At 48.9% G+C, this 14,344-nt stretch overlaps 1 protein-coding gene across 1 annotated transcript in view; it reads right to left on the bottom strand.

The window, feature by feature from the left end:
• Positions 1-14,344, bottom strand: part of PKD1 (polycystin 1, transient receptor potential channel interacting) — a 99,985-nt gene that overhangs the window by 45,212 nt on the left and 40,429 nt on the right. The window contains exons 2-10 of the mRNA XM_076351440.1: positions 12,785-12,856; positions 11,617-11,688; positions 10,068-10,237; positions 7,263-7,931; positions 6,759-6,942; positions 2,754-2,968; positions 1,582-1,694; positions 1,375-1,501; positions 182-459 (exon numbers count right to left, since the gene is read on the bottom strand). Of these exons, the coding sequence (XP_076207555.1) occupies positions 182-459; positions 1,375-1,501; positions 1,582-1,694; positions 2,754-2,968; positions 6,759-6,942; positions 7,263-7,931; positions 10,068-10,237; positions 11,617-11,688; positions 12,785-12,856 (1,900 nt within the window). The remainder of the gene's footprint in view (positions 1-181; positions 460-1,374; positions 1,502-1,581; positions 1,695-2,753; positions 2,969-6,758; positions 6,943-7,262; positions 7,932-10,067; positions 10,238-11,616; positions 11,689-12,784; positions 12,857-14,344) is intronic.

The following is a 14,344-nucleotide window of genomic DNA, read 5'->3' as shown; positions in this document are numbered from 1 at the left end:
TCCATGGCTTAGAGCAGGGAAGATAGAAAGTGGTGGCATGTGTGACACTGGGCAAATCATTTCATTTGAATGGACTTCAGTATCACCAAATGCAAATGGGAACAATTCTTTATTTACCCAAAGCACTCAAGAGAAAACTGCCCCACCTACTCACTGGTTACAGCAGCTAATAAACACTGACCAGATACTGGGAAGAAGGGCCAGCTGGTATTGTAAAGTGAAATTCTTCGATGAGTTCATAGCTGAGCTGGCTTTCATTGTGCTGAAGGGAAACAGGGGCAGGGCTGCTGGCAAGAGAACTGTTGGCACACTCGGTCGCGTTGCAGCAGTTGTTTAGTGACAAGCACAAATTAGTCAAATGACACCACTGGAAACCAGGAGGACATTCAAGTAGAGTCCAGTTCCCGTCATCCTGAGCAGTGTGGAATGGTTCTGTAGCATTTTTTCCCTCCTGGTAGTCTGGAAGAAGTGAAAGAGAAAGCAAAGATCACCATTCTGACAAGTAACACTTCTAGTGCACTTCTTCGCTCCAAATTCACCATTTTTCTCCACTCTTAGTAAAACCTGCAACCGCAACACATCCTGGTACTACATGAGACAAGTGTCCTGTTTTACAGGAAAATTTCACCAAGGCACAAAGATTGTTAAAAACAAAGTGAGTCTCTTTTCCAGTGAGAATGCACAATTTGCAAGCTAAAAGAGAACTATGTTCACGCAAAAGCAAGTCCAAGCAGAGCTGGCTTTGACATTGAAAACACATTAAGCAACTTTTCTTAAGTTCATGTTTCCATGTCAAAGTATCAGCTTTTCAGTGTCAAAAAATATTCTTTTGTAACCAGCCAACCCTATGGCTATAGCAAACATTCTGCTGCAAAATTAATTGTTGCCAAAACTGTGACTATTGAGCTGTTGTACAAGGAATAAAAGGTTTATTAGATTATCTCACCCATCAGGAAGAAATGGGCTCAGGAAAACGTTCTTCCTTGTTAACCTGTGGGGCCAGATGGACCAGAAGACATTCCCATTTGACATGTCATGTCTTCCCAAAGTATAAAAGTGTAACTCAGAAGATTAATTCACTTCTACACGTTCCTTACACTCACGTTTTCTTCACGCATTGAGACAGGTTTCTCCCTCTATTAATTTCTCCAGGAGAACCGCTTCTCCAAGGCAACCTCAGGCTGTCCAACCATGCCTGCAGATTTTGCGCTTGAGTCTCCTCAAAAATAGAACCAAATCTCTGAGCCTTTAAGGCTTCAGAGCTTCTGCTTTGAAGACAGAGGGGCCACAAGAAGGCCACAGACACTCAGTTTGACATGGCCCTGATGGCATCAGCTCTAACAATACCACAAGTGTTGAGAGGAGGTGCCTCACCTTCTCCATCTATCGGTCTATGCACTTGGAAGCTCACTTGAACAGGTTGATGCAGTTCTTGTGTCACAAACTCCAGGGCAGTCAAATATCCCTCGTGCCTGAATGCCAGCTCAGGGAACACCATCACCTGCAAAACAAACAGGCTCTCACCTGCCTGCGTCTCCCTGGGCTCCCTCTGCAGCAGCAGCAGGATGAGCAAATCCTTACCTCCACAGCTTGCCACGGAGCTGACAGCACATCTTCTGTCACATTTTTCACAGCCTCATGTGTATCAAACACAGGGTCTCCCACAAAGAAGTTTTCGGCATTTAAGAGAACTCCTGTTTACAAAGGAAATATTTGAACAAAGCCCATGAGACTCAGCAAGGCCTGAAGCTATTCCCCCACCCTGCTCATGCTTGCTCACACCGTGCAGCAGAGCTGTAGCAGGGCTTGGACCACTCAGGAATCTGTAACTCCAGCTTTACTGAAGAAGCAGCTGCTGTAATCTTGTAGTTTCCTGCTTCTTCTTGCAGGTGTTTTGATTTCTTACTCATCCTGCACAAGTAATGTTTGCATTTGCAATTCTCAGCAATTTTGACTTCTAGGAACTCTGCAAATACTTCTCCCTTCCAACACCCCATGATTTGCTTCGAATTTTTGAGCACAAGGTGCACTCCCCATCCTCCCTGTCCCCCTGGACTTCATGGGAAATGTGGCCAGGACCAGCTGGTTTCCACCAGCGGCAAACACCTCTGGCTCATTCACAGCCAGGTCAGGCTCTGGGGACTGAGCACAACCAGCTGATGCTGTCCCTCCTCCCAGGGCCAGTGGGCTCTCTTCCTAGCACTGGCTTTTCCTTCTTACCTAAATCTTCTCCCATATTTCATGTCCTTTCTGCTTCTCTTCCTTACTCCCTACACCGCTTTGGGAGATCTGGGAGGCTGCTTAAACACAAACCTGCACAGCACACACCACATAAAAGCTCACTTAATGATCTCCAAGGCTCTATAGTCTTTTAAGTCACAAGACCCCAACATCTCACAAACTACAAGATGCCACAGAAGGACAGCAAGAGTCACCAAGGCAGCACCATGGCCTCAGATCCTGGCAGCAGCAGAGACTGCTCAAATAAGAGAGAAAAGCTATTTCCGAAGCTCTGCTTCAGAGCTTCGCTCCTCTCTCTACTTCGGTTGATGGCAAAGATTGGAGTGGGCCAAATTCCTCCCTTTGGGCTGAGGCCAGGTTTCTGAAAGGTTATCAGTCAAGCCTCTGTTGGGAATATTGTGGTTGTTGCCAGTCCCACTTGATCTGGGGGGATGCTCTGGATGACCCCCTCCATGCAGCCCTCTTTTTCCTTGGCACATGCCAGCGGACAGCAGGAGAGAAGCAGAGCCCACCTTTTGGCTTGTACTCGCAGACGTAGCTGTGCTTGGCCATGCACAGGTCTGTGTTACACTGGCCCGTTGGGCCCATCCGGACACAGTGGTCAGCGTTTGACGGATGGGGTTCTCCTGGCAGCCAGTTCTGACAGCTCTCCAGATTAAACCCTTCGCCTCTTTGCTGCGCTCCAGTGCTTGCAAAATCATTGAATCCAATCCAGACATCGAGGCTCCTTCAAAAAATAAGGAAGGGGGGAGGATTTCAGGAAATCATGAGTATTAGAAAGATCTGGGACAGATGCCATCTATGGTTCTCTATGAAAATAATAATCTTAACAACAGCAGCTTCATCCGGGTGTCACAGGCTGCATTTAACGGACCCTTTTAGTTACTAAAGGATTTCAGTATCCATTCTACCTCCAGAACCTGGCTCCTCAGTAACAGCTCCTTCATGGCACACCATCCTGCTATCTACCAGCCCTTCAAACCTCTGTCCTAAGGGCTACAGAAAGCCACCTGTCCTCTGATATACTGAGGGGACAGCAGAGCCAAAAGGATCCAGACAGAGCAATCAACACCAACACTACAGTGCAGTGGGGCTGGGAGGGAGAAGCAGCTCAGTGGGTCGCTGTGTGCAGCTGAGTCAGACCCTTGATGATCGCTGCCCCACAACTTGAGTCACCCCATTCCTAAAATGCTCACGCTCAAGTTAAAAGAGGACCCAGTTAAAGGCTCCGTCAGCACCACAGAGCTTGTGACATACTGGTAAGCACTGATTCATACCAGCCACAACTGGTACAGCACAAAGATATCAGAGAGGGTAATGAGATGACACTGCCTGGAGAGGAGAACCACGAGATTTTATTGCTTCCAGAAATTCCCAGCAGTCCCTCCAGTTGCACACCTTCTGCTTCCTCAAGCTGGAGCTGCTTCCTTCACATCAATATGTTTATTAATATCACCATGCCGCCTGGCCTCCCCTCCCAGTGGGCATGGAGGGCCAACAGCCACTCGTGGGTGCTGGAAGGGCTGAGACCAGCTCTCCCATCGCAGAGTAAACCCTACACAATACAGGGAAATGGGACTATCTGCAAAACCAAGGAGTATCAGCAGGTTGACTTGAACCTCAGACACCTCTTAGGAGACCAGTCTGTTAAAATGGCCTGCCTGCATTGCAGTCTGAATGACCCTCACAGACACTTCTAAGCCCGTATTGAGTCGTGACTTAAGAGGAATGGTATGGTCATACAAAACTGTCTGAAAAAGCTGCATCCTTTAGAAAACTTGTGCTTCATTTGTGCAGACCTGTGGAATTTGTCACTAGTCAATTCTCCTCTGCAAGTGGAACTGGCACCAGTGCATGATTAAACCTCGGACGGTGCCAGGTACGGGAGCTGCTGTTCCAATTGGGGCGTCTTTGATGCAGCTGCTGGGAGATGATCAACTCCTTGGCCACCACTGAAAGGCAGCAGCCACGGGGGGACAAGACACCGGCAAGCAGAGGCCAAAGCACCACGGGCAGATGAACCCCACATACAAAAGAAACTGCCAGGATCATTTTAGGAAAATGAAATGTCTCTTCCACATTTGGAAACTGGCTGAATCCCAGCAGAGATTCTAGTGGAAAGTGCTGAGCGGTCTTTCATAGCCACAAACAGCCTGGACAACTGTTTCTAATCGCACCCAGCAGAAAGTGAGGCATTTGTTTCATATTAACTTCGAGTGGGGGAACAGCCTCATCATGCACCCTTCAAAGCCCCCAGCTCCTTCTCCACGCTCCCTCCTGCAGGCTGCAATCAATTCTGCTACAGCCTTGCTGTTTGCTCCAGCGTGCTCCCAGGGTGGTACAACTGCTCTGCAAAAAGCAGACCAGGGAGGTAATTGGTGTCTCTCCACCACTAGGCTCACGCCAGATGAAATGATTAATGAGGTCATGCTGAAAAACGACGACAAAAATAACTGTTCCGTGAATCAGTAGTTTTCATTGCAAATAAGATTAAAAAATAAATAACTGCTGTGCTCTGCTCCCGAACCACTGGCACGGGATTAGGGAGAACAGGCTAGGAAACCGCCTGTTTGCTGCCATTAGTAAAACTTGATAGAGATTTTCCTGTTCTAATTCCAGCTATGACCTAACTGCAAGTCATTAAAAAAAAAAAAAAAAAAGAAGAAATAGGCTGGCTGGCTTGCTTCCCACCCCTGCCCCACTGCTTGGCCCACTACCTTGCAGAGAGGAACAAGAGGGCTCTCGACACCCTCTTCTGAAGCAAGACGTGAGCATCCCTCTGCCTCTGAGGAAGGAACAAGCTGCCTTGCTTGGGGCAGCAGGAGCAGAACGAAGCCTGAGGAGGCTTGGAAGGGGAGAGGGGCTCCCTGCACTGCCTCAGAGGGGAAAGCGGGGTCCCCTGGAAGGGGTGTGGGCTGGAGCACTCTGCTTCTGGAGGCGGGGAGAGGACCAGCTCAGCACATATTGGTCCTGGGGAGACCATTACACGACAGGAGCGAAGGAGAGGAGAGAGCGGTCCTCGCTGCTGCATGCTCTAATGGGAAACAGATTTCTGCTTCTGTCATTTTCCCACAAGAAACTATGGAGGCTGCATGTTCCAAAAACCTGTGGCTCGGTTGATTTGTCTTTTATCGCCAGGGAAATCGCATCCTGGAACTGCCTCATTCATGTTTATCTGAATGGATTAATAAAATAAACACATGAAATAAAGGGGACTGGGGAGGAGAGCAACGTGGGGCAGCAGCTGGGAAACAGCTTGGGCGGCTCATTCCCTTCTGAGGTCTCATGATTTCCTTGTGCTGCAGTCCATCAAAAGCCCTGCACGCAATGCCTGATAAATCAGAGCACCAAGTGACCAGTATCTAACCCGCGGGAAGGGACAGACTCCTCTTCCCCAGATCAAGGACCACATGTTTGCAATCTCGGGATAAAACCCAGTGCGAAGGGAACAGGGCAAGGATACAAGTTTGGGAAGAAGGGGCTGTCAGACCTTCAGCAGGACCGTTCAAAGCCTACGTCACATGCAGCTGTTCCCTTCGCATGTGCTTTCTGGGCTGTGTTTATTAAGAGGCCATCTACAACATCTGCATCTGGGAGCGCTGACAAGAGCTGTCAGGCCCCTGAAAGCTCTCCTGGTCGTCCTCCCGCCAAGACGGCTGGTTGCAGAAAGGGCACTTAGAGGGGTGGATTTAATCAAAGGCTGACACTTTCAGTGCTCTCTGTTTATAAAGCCCAGCTCCTGAGGTGGAACAGATGCTGCTGGAGCCTGACACTTGGAGAGGAGTGCTGCTCCTTCTCAGGATGCGAAAGAAGAGGGGAAGGGGTCTGGGCTTCAGGCGGCAGCCGTGTCTGGGAGGGTGCAGGATCCCAGCTGGGAGGCAGGATTGCAGCACTGGCTCGGGCTCTGCTAGAGCAGCTGCTCGATGCCACGGTGTCACTCGTGGGACAATCCAGCTGTAATTCTGCTGATGGAGGGACCTGGTTGCAAGGTCACCCTCAGGCCCTGCCTGGTAGCCAAACACCCTCTGGACACGAGCACCTGACCCCCTCCACCGTCCAACCCGAGCCTGCAGATTTTGCTGAACTCCCAGGTGGAAGGTCTGCTCAGCCCAGCCCCGTTTGCTCCTGACCCTGCACCTCTCTGCACCATTTCAGATGCACGCACAGGCACAAACGTGGGGTACAAGATGCCCACCAGCAGCAACCCCACAATTCCTAGTTCTGAATTCCAGCCTTTCTGCCCCATTCCTCTTCTTCCCTCCACAGTCTGTAAGCAAAGAAGCCAAGCTCAGCAAGGGCTCAAGCTCTGCTTATTCCTCCTCTTTGTTCAGCAGCCTCACCCCTACCATCTCCCCATACTCAGCCTGGACCTGTGTGTCTCTCCAGCCTGACTGGTTGCACAGGGCTGCCTGCTGCCGAGCTCGACAGGACCCTCCCTCCGGACCCCTCTGCAGATGTGACCCCAGGAACACAAGACCTGTCCCTAGGAAATCTTAACCGTTACCCTCCTTGCTTACCTGATGACATGAGCGACCAAGAAGCTCTGGATCTCGGGGCTGCTCACAAAAGCCAGCTCTCCGTTGCCATGCTCCTGGCAGTGCTGCTGGGCCTCCAGCCACTCAGCCTTCTCCACCACCAGCTGATAGCAGTGGTTATTGCCCGGGAAAACCAAGCCATCAGGGGGACACATGGGGTGAACTGCTGCATGAGGTAGAAGAACACAACACAAGCATGATGTCCTTTCTATGGGCCCACGCACCCCAATCCAATCTGGGAAGCGAGGCTCCAGGAATGTCCTGTCCTTCTTGATGCCCATAAATCCCCTTCGCTGTTGAACTGCACTCTGTGCAGTCATCTACTTGGCCCAGGACAGTGCAAAACACTGCCTGGTCAGACAGGGGAGCAAGGAGTGCCCAAAGGAGTCAACCCTTACTCCTCATTGAGAAGGAATGGAAAGGGAAGGCCCAGGACCCAGTGCCACCCCTCCCTTGCCCAGCACCCACCCAGCCAACCCTGCTTACCTCTGCCCAGCTCTCCAGCCTCTGCGGTGATACCGTACAACACCGCGAGGCCAGTGCCACCTCTGTTGCGGATCCGTATGTCCAGAGTCTCATTCGTCTTGACCAAGGAAGGACATTGCAGTTCTAACTGTTGGGGTGAAGCCACCACCTCGATTTCTGCCTGCACGTATAAGACCTTGGTGCCCACGAAGATGGTGGCAGTGACATTGTACTGCCCAGGTAAGGCATACATGTGGACAGCTGCATTTCCAGTGGTGTTGAGAACCTCTGTCTGGTCCCCAAATTCCCACAGTAAAGTGCTGACAGCAATGGGAATACTGACATTGAAGAGCACGGCCTGGTGTAGGCTGTACCGGGGCTGGAGTCCTGTGAAAGACACAGGCAGCTGTGCCTGGAAGGGAGAGGGGACGAGTGATGGGCCACCACAGGCCTGCCCAGACAAATGCTCAGTGCAAAATGGCAAACAACTGGAGGAAGAGTTTGTTTCATGGGCAGTACCACACAAACACTGCCCCAGGGTGCTGAAACCTCCATATTCCTGGTCTTCAGCATAACAGAGGGCACTGCAGGTCTCCTCGGTGAGGTTCCCAGGGTGAACAGACGTGAAGAGGATGACAAGTTCAGCCTCTTCTGTGTGGTTGCTTGTCAGACATGTTATGTATTGAGCTCCTGGGGAAAGAACAGAAGATCCTCTTGCAAACTGACACTGTCAAGCCATGGCTTGGTGAAACCCTCCAAGAGACACCGCCCCACACCCCTGGGAACGGACTTCTCCTGGGCAGTTCCTACTTCAAGCATTTCCTTTTTGAGTCTTGCCTGGGAAGTCTTTAACCCCTCAGCAATGATTTCCAAACTCTTTATGCTAATTAATGATGACCGAAATAACAAGTCAGTCGCACAGATTTATGGAGCAGCAACACTCAGCAAATAAAAGGGGTCTTTGGAGAGCCTGACAGTCCCACGGAACATGGAGCCGCTGAGTCTGACCCTCAAAGGAGCCCAAAGGACTAGCCACCAAGTGAGACCAGGAGAAAAGGTTGTCCCTTGGCTTGGTCCGGTGCAGCACGTTTCACTCCATGCTGCCTGGGGCTTCCAGCAACGAGTCTATAATCAAACACACTTGGGCAGAGTGGCACATCGGTGGCATGGGAGAAATGCCACCGGACTCTCCACCAGGCCCACGCTGGAGGTGGGCAGACACTGCAGCCACCTTCCCCCCTGGAGAGAGCCAAGAGCTTCCCACCTACTTGCAGGCAAAATCTGGTGCTAGAAAAGAAGGCAGTGCCACACACAGCCTGCACCCGAGGGGTGTGGAAGGATGCACATGTATGCATTCATGGGAAGGATGCACAGAAACAACACATGCCTGGCTACAGGGAGCACAAACACACACGTGCATGGACACGTACAATGATGGCAGCCACAACAGCCCCATTCTCAGAGCAACAGCTCATTCCCTTGAGTTTACTTCCCCCTCACCGGCTTGCAAGGGGTGGGATGTTTCTCTGCCACAAACACACAGGCAGGGCCTCTGCCGCGTGCACAGCCGCAGCCCAGCTGGGACTGCCTGACCTCCTCTCCAACTCTGCCCACGCAACCGAGCCATGTTTGCTCCTCTGTTTCTGCTGGTTGCTACAACATCTCCCCCCAAACATCTCAACAGCTCCGGCCTCGTGTGATCTTCCCATATCAAATCCATCCAACTGTCCAGCTTTCTCCACAGCCTTCCTGCAAACGTTGAGCCACTTCTCTTAAGAAAAGTCCCGTGAGGAGGACCACGGCATGGGAACTACTTTGCTTTTTAACACCAGCCTGGTCATACTTCTTCATTCCCTGCCGGTCAGTAACAACTGTCAGTAGCTGGCAGGCTGTCCCCAGCCTACTCCCATTACACTGAATTACCCAGAAGACAGCCTCACATTATTGTTTCCACACTAACTTAAAGTAGTTCAAGAGGGGAACAACTAATTATCAAGGGGAATAACAGTGATGGTGTTATTTCGCTTGATAATTCCAGCACCAGGCAAACAGTGCACTACCGAGGTGCTGCAAGGCTGGGGTAACTTTGCTGGGGAAAGCGGAGCAACCACCAGCCGGGTTTTGGCCCTGGAGGAGCACTGCACTTCATCAGGCGGCTCAGCTGGCTCCCACCAGCTCTGGTTCCCCCAGCCCTCATCACTGCATCCTCCCATCATGCATTAAAGGAGGTGCCTGATGCCTGCTGGGGGGAGCACACGCTCTCCCTCCCTCTCTCTTACTTAGAGATAGCTGAGCATCCAGCGGGGGTTATTTTTCCTAGGGCTCCCCCTCCCACCCTCCAAGTAAACACCGCCCCACGTTTCTGACTAGCCAAGGCAGTCAGAAAAATGCACCCAGAGCAGGCGACGGGCTGTAGCTCGGGGCAGTGTTCATTCAACGCTCCTGACACGGAGCCCTGTCACCTGCAAAGATTCAATTTAGCATGTCCTCAGGTCCCATCAACTCCAAGAGATTTCACTGCTTGAAGTCAGACTGTTAAAAGCTTGAGAGAATGAAAGCCTAAGGCTGGAGGTCACGGAGCTAGTGCCATCTGATGGCTGCTTGAAGCTTGGTCTGTAATGAGTTTGCTGATCTCAGCCCTGGTGTGATTGACTCCAGCCTTAAGGCATCAGGGTAGAGTCACACACTACCATTATTTGCTTAATTAGATTAGAACTGGTGACTTGTGGTCTAAAGAGGTCTAGACGTGATCCCCAGCTCCCCCTGGGCCCATCATTTCCACCGGTTTAGTCATCTCCCCCACCACAGCCCGCAGCGTTTCCTTACCGCAAGTAGCATTGACGAACAAGACATTGAAGAGGGAAAGGTTTGCCACCTCAGGAGGGTGGGCGCATCTCGTATCTGACGCCTGAATAACTTTCACTTGTCTGTCTTCCACCCAACGGGGCAACCAGGAAAGTTTGCAGTCACAAACAAATGGATTCCAACTTAAGTTTCTGTAACAGGGAGATCAGACAAAAGTTAGGCATTAACTTGACATGTGCTAAGTGTTAATTACAGCAGTGTGCAGATCCCTCACTGTTCCCACCTGCGCCACTCCACTGAAATGCTTCAGAAAGAACTGCGAGGGGAGTTAATGAATAGGGAATCAAGCAATAATTAACATGATTTTTCTAGAGGCTAGAATTAGGCACGTACTCCAAGTACTTTTTTCACTCTACAAATAATTGTTGCAATTAGAAGCAAATTACAGACACAATCTTATATTTAAAATAGTCTGCCATCTAACAGCCATTGGATGTAATGGCAGCCTCTCCAGCTAAGGGAGACTATTTACAGCTCCATTAAAAAATAGCTAAGAGAATAAAATTGATCTGTCAAAAAAGAAATGCAAAGTCAATGATAATCTTTCCATGTGGCAGTTTAATGAAAAGATGGAAACTTTAATTGCAGCTAAACTTGATCCAAATTACAGCCTTTGGCATTCAGCTGCAAACAGGACAGAGATGGAAAGCTGTTTGTTTAGCTGACGCCAGCTGGGCTGGGCTGCAGCAGGGGCTGAACCCAGGATTTTTATACTGAAAGCACCACTTTGCCGGCCAGCCTTAGCAGGGGCAGACTCACTTGGACCTAGCCTGAATCCTTTGTGTCTCTTCAGTGCCACTTGTAAGCAAAAATGCAGAGCTGAAAATGCCCTTTGTGTCCTGTCTTTCAGGGAGAATGTGTGGCTTAGCTTTTTTTCTTGCTTGCCGAGAGCGATTGCACGGGGTTAATCCTTTGGCTCATTCAGATACAGAATGGCCATTCTGTGCTGCCACTTCATGTATCTCTCCTGGAAATGTGTGGCATCCCCTCGCTGCCCTTCACATACAGCACAGATTTTAATTACTTCAATTAAAAATCACTATAAGCCTAAGAACTTGAATCACTGAGGGAGAACATCTTCAAGTGTCTTCAAGTGACTTAGACACCTCAGTCAGGGTCTCCTGTGTTGCAGGTCAGTGCCCTTTTCGTCAGATCCCCCGGTCCCAAGGTGTGACCATACAGACAGGAACAGCAAGTGTGACCCGGCGCACGGCCAGAGAAAAGAAGTGGGCGAGAAGCAGGGAAGCCAGGAAGGCAGTGGCAGAGGTTGGAGGTATCCAGGAGACAGAAGCAAAGTCTGGGAAGAGGTTACGCTTGAAGGGCACCAACAGGACCCAGGAGCAGGACACAGCTTGAGGAAGAAACTGGAGAGGGTCCAAAAGGCAGCTGCTTGGTTGGGTACATGCCTCAGATCTCCCCAAGACAGCGCTGCATCCCACCCCACCAGGAAGGGAAGAGCTGTTTCAAGGAAAGGTGTAAATAGAGAACTGGGAAACAAAGATGAACTTACATTTCACTTAAATTAAATAAATTATCAAATATTCCATCTTCTAACGTAGAAATCTTGTTGTGGCTTATATCTCTGTAAAAGAGGGAAAATGAAAGTTCATCATGTTGGTAACAACTTCCTGGCCAACATACAGGATCAGCCTCTGTCCCAAGCTCTACTTGGGTACTAGTTACTGTCTGAGCGCCTTGAGTCTCAACAGCCACATGCGTATGATAGCAAAATGTCCAGTCAGGCACTAAGTCATGGAATCACAGCGTGGTTGAGGTTGGAAGGGACCTCTGGAAGTCATCTGTTCCAAACCCCCTGCTCAAGCAGGTCACCTACAGCAGGCTGCCCACAACCATGTCCAGACTGCTTTTGAGTATCTCCAAGGATGGAGACTCCACAACCTCTCTGGGCAGCCTGCTTCCATGTTCAAGTCCAGTCCCCGTGCTCCAAGTCCTTCCATGAGTCCTTCTCCTTTTAGGAGATTTTGAGGTGTAAAGATGGCAGGCTGTCCAGGCTGCCAGCTACTCAGCTGGAACCACCAAAGCAGGTTTTGGTGCTGGCTCTGTTGCTGCCTTTTTTGATCTGACAGTCCAATTTTTCTTTAAAAAACAGTTAATCTTCTCCATGAACCATCAGCAAGTAACAGTGCAAACTCATCTGATCAGCAGCTGAACCAGTGAGTTTGCTAATGGTCAAAGTTCTCCTCCTGGCCCACATAGAGTCTGGGCAGTTTTTGGGACAGCTCAGGGTGTGGGGAGCAATGGGACATCAGGCCTTTCCCCCACTAGTGCCAGGCTCCTTAAAGGATGCTCAGGCTCAGTACGCAATTCCCTCAGAAGGTAAGTGGGATTTGGACACCGCAGCTTTATCAGAATTTTCCATGTACTAACAGACATCTTGCAACAAATCTCATTCTCTTGCCTTGATCTCCTCTCCATCTAGCAGTACAGCGGGTCAAATCCTGCCCGATTCTCTGAATGCCAATGAGGGAATCATTCATTCACTGGACTGTGCAACTAAACGCCTTGAGGAAGGAGACCATGGACACATCTATCTGGGGCTCGACAGATGAGGTCAAGCAAGAACAAGGCCAACTTGTGAAATGCAAGCATGTGTTTTAGGTACCAGCTCAAACATGCACGGTGAGCTGGAGGATTGGAAGGGCACAGCGTGTACTTACAGTTTTGCCAGAGAAGTCAGGCTTTCGAATATCTGAACATCTAAACCACTGATCTTGTTATTGGAAAGATCCCTAGAGAAAGAAAACACTATTTTCAGCTTTCATTCAACTTCATTTTGTCATTCCTCCATTACTAGACCTTAGAAGAGCCTCTCTCCAAACTCCATCCAGACTCCAGACTGGAAGGTTTTGGTGTGTCAAAGCGGAGCATTTCTCCCAGCCGAAGAAAACACCTTTCCCAGCTGTAAAGCATTTGCTGCTCAAAGCTTTGTATAATGTGTAGATACAGATTAGGACTATCATTATATGCATACCATTCTGCAGCATATCTAGCGTAATTGCAGACATGACAAATTTATTACTAAATCTGATGTATCCTTTTAAAAAAATATTCAAGTCTAATATATGTTCAAAGAAGTAATTAAGAAGCAATTTAGACTAAAGTAGTAATTAACTTAGAGAAAAATTTATGAGGAACTTCCAAGTCCATTTCTAGTGTCAAAGAACTGATCATTAATTACACAATTGATGCGTTCAACTTTTAGATTTTAAAGATCTTTTTGTCTCTCTTTGGAAAAGCTTAAAAGCGAAGAAGTAACAAAGAATATTTTCCATTTAAAATCAGGTTAGATTGTCCTTGTAAAAGGAACACTGTTTTAAAAAATCTCTGATTGCTCCCTGTAACACCAATAGCCTTCAGCTCATCCAAAGCAAAATTGTTTCTGTCCTCCAGCCCAGCTCTCTCTTTTCACCCCATGTCCTCTTTTTCAATTTTGAAATGTCACTCAGCTAAGAAGTGAACATTTTGCTGATCGGTCTTGACTCGTTCCCAATAAACTTCACTCTTTGGTTTCAGACGAATATCCTTTGGCCAAGACCTTCTTTTAGCAGCACCAAAATACTTATTCCGAGCCCATGCAATGGTGGTTATCCTTCAAGGATTTCTGGCAGAGCTCCAGGGAGGCGGACAGGGCTGGAGTCACTGCAGCCGCAGCCGTGCCGTGTCAACAGAGATGTTCTCCTACCCACCTCCTTTCTCACCTTTTTTCCTACAAGCATCTCCTGTAATTTCTCCTTGCCGTCTCACCTCTTATTTTTATCCCCTAATCAATTAATTGTTGGTTTGATCTGACATTTAAACTTACTTTATCTGAATGAAAATAATTCTGCCAAACTGGCAGGAAAATTACGTATGATTCCAGGAAACTCTGGGGATAAGTAACAGGGACGGATGTCCTTTTAAAAGGTTTGAGTTTATTTTCCCTGATTTTGCTGTCCAGGATTTCTTTGCCAAGCTGAGAGTGAATTCAGAAGAGTTCACTAGCAACACCAATAAAGAAGTACAAAAAATGTGCAAAATGAAAGCTCAACAAATACACTTAAAAAAAGGATGCTAGCAAAAATATCTGACCAAGCCAGTGTTCTTTTGTCTCGGGGTAGCTGGGACAAGAATACACAGCATCCATCGCTGAAGTGTCACAGACCACATGGGAGTCATATTCTGCACAGGAGGCATGAAAGTCACCTCCAAACCCATTTCCAGCTCCCACTTGCAAGACA

The sequence above is a fragment of the Aptenodytes patagonicus genome, chromosome 13 (assembly GCF_965638725.1).
Source record: "Aptenodytes patagonicus chromosome 13, bAptPat1.pri.cur, whole genome shotgun sequence".
In the NCBI taxonomy this organism is placed as follows: domain Eukaryota; kingdom Metazoa; phylum Chordata; class Aves; order Sphenisciformes; family Spheniscidae; genus Aptenodytes; species Aptenodytes patagonicus.
This window is presented reverse-complemented; position numbering and strand designations above follow the sequence as displayed.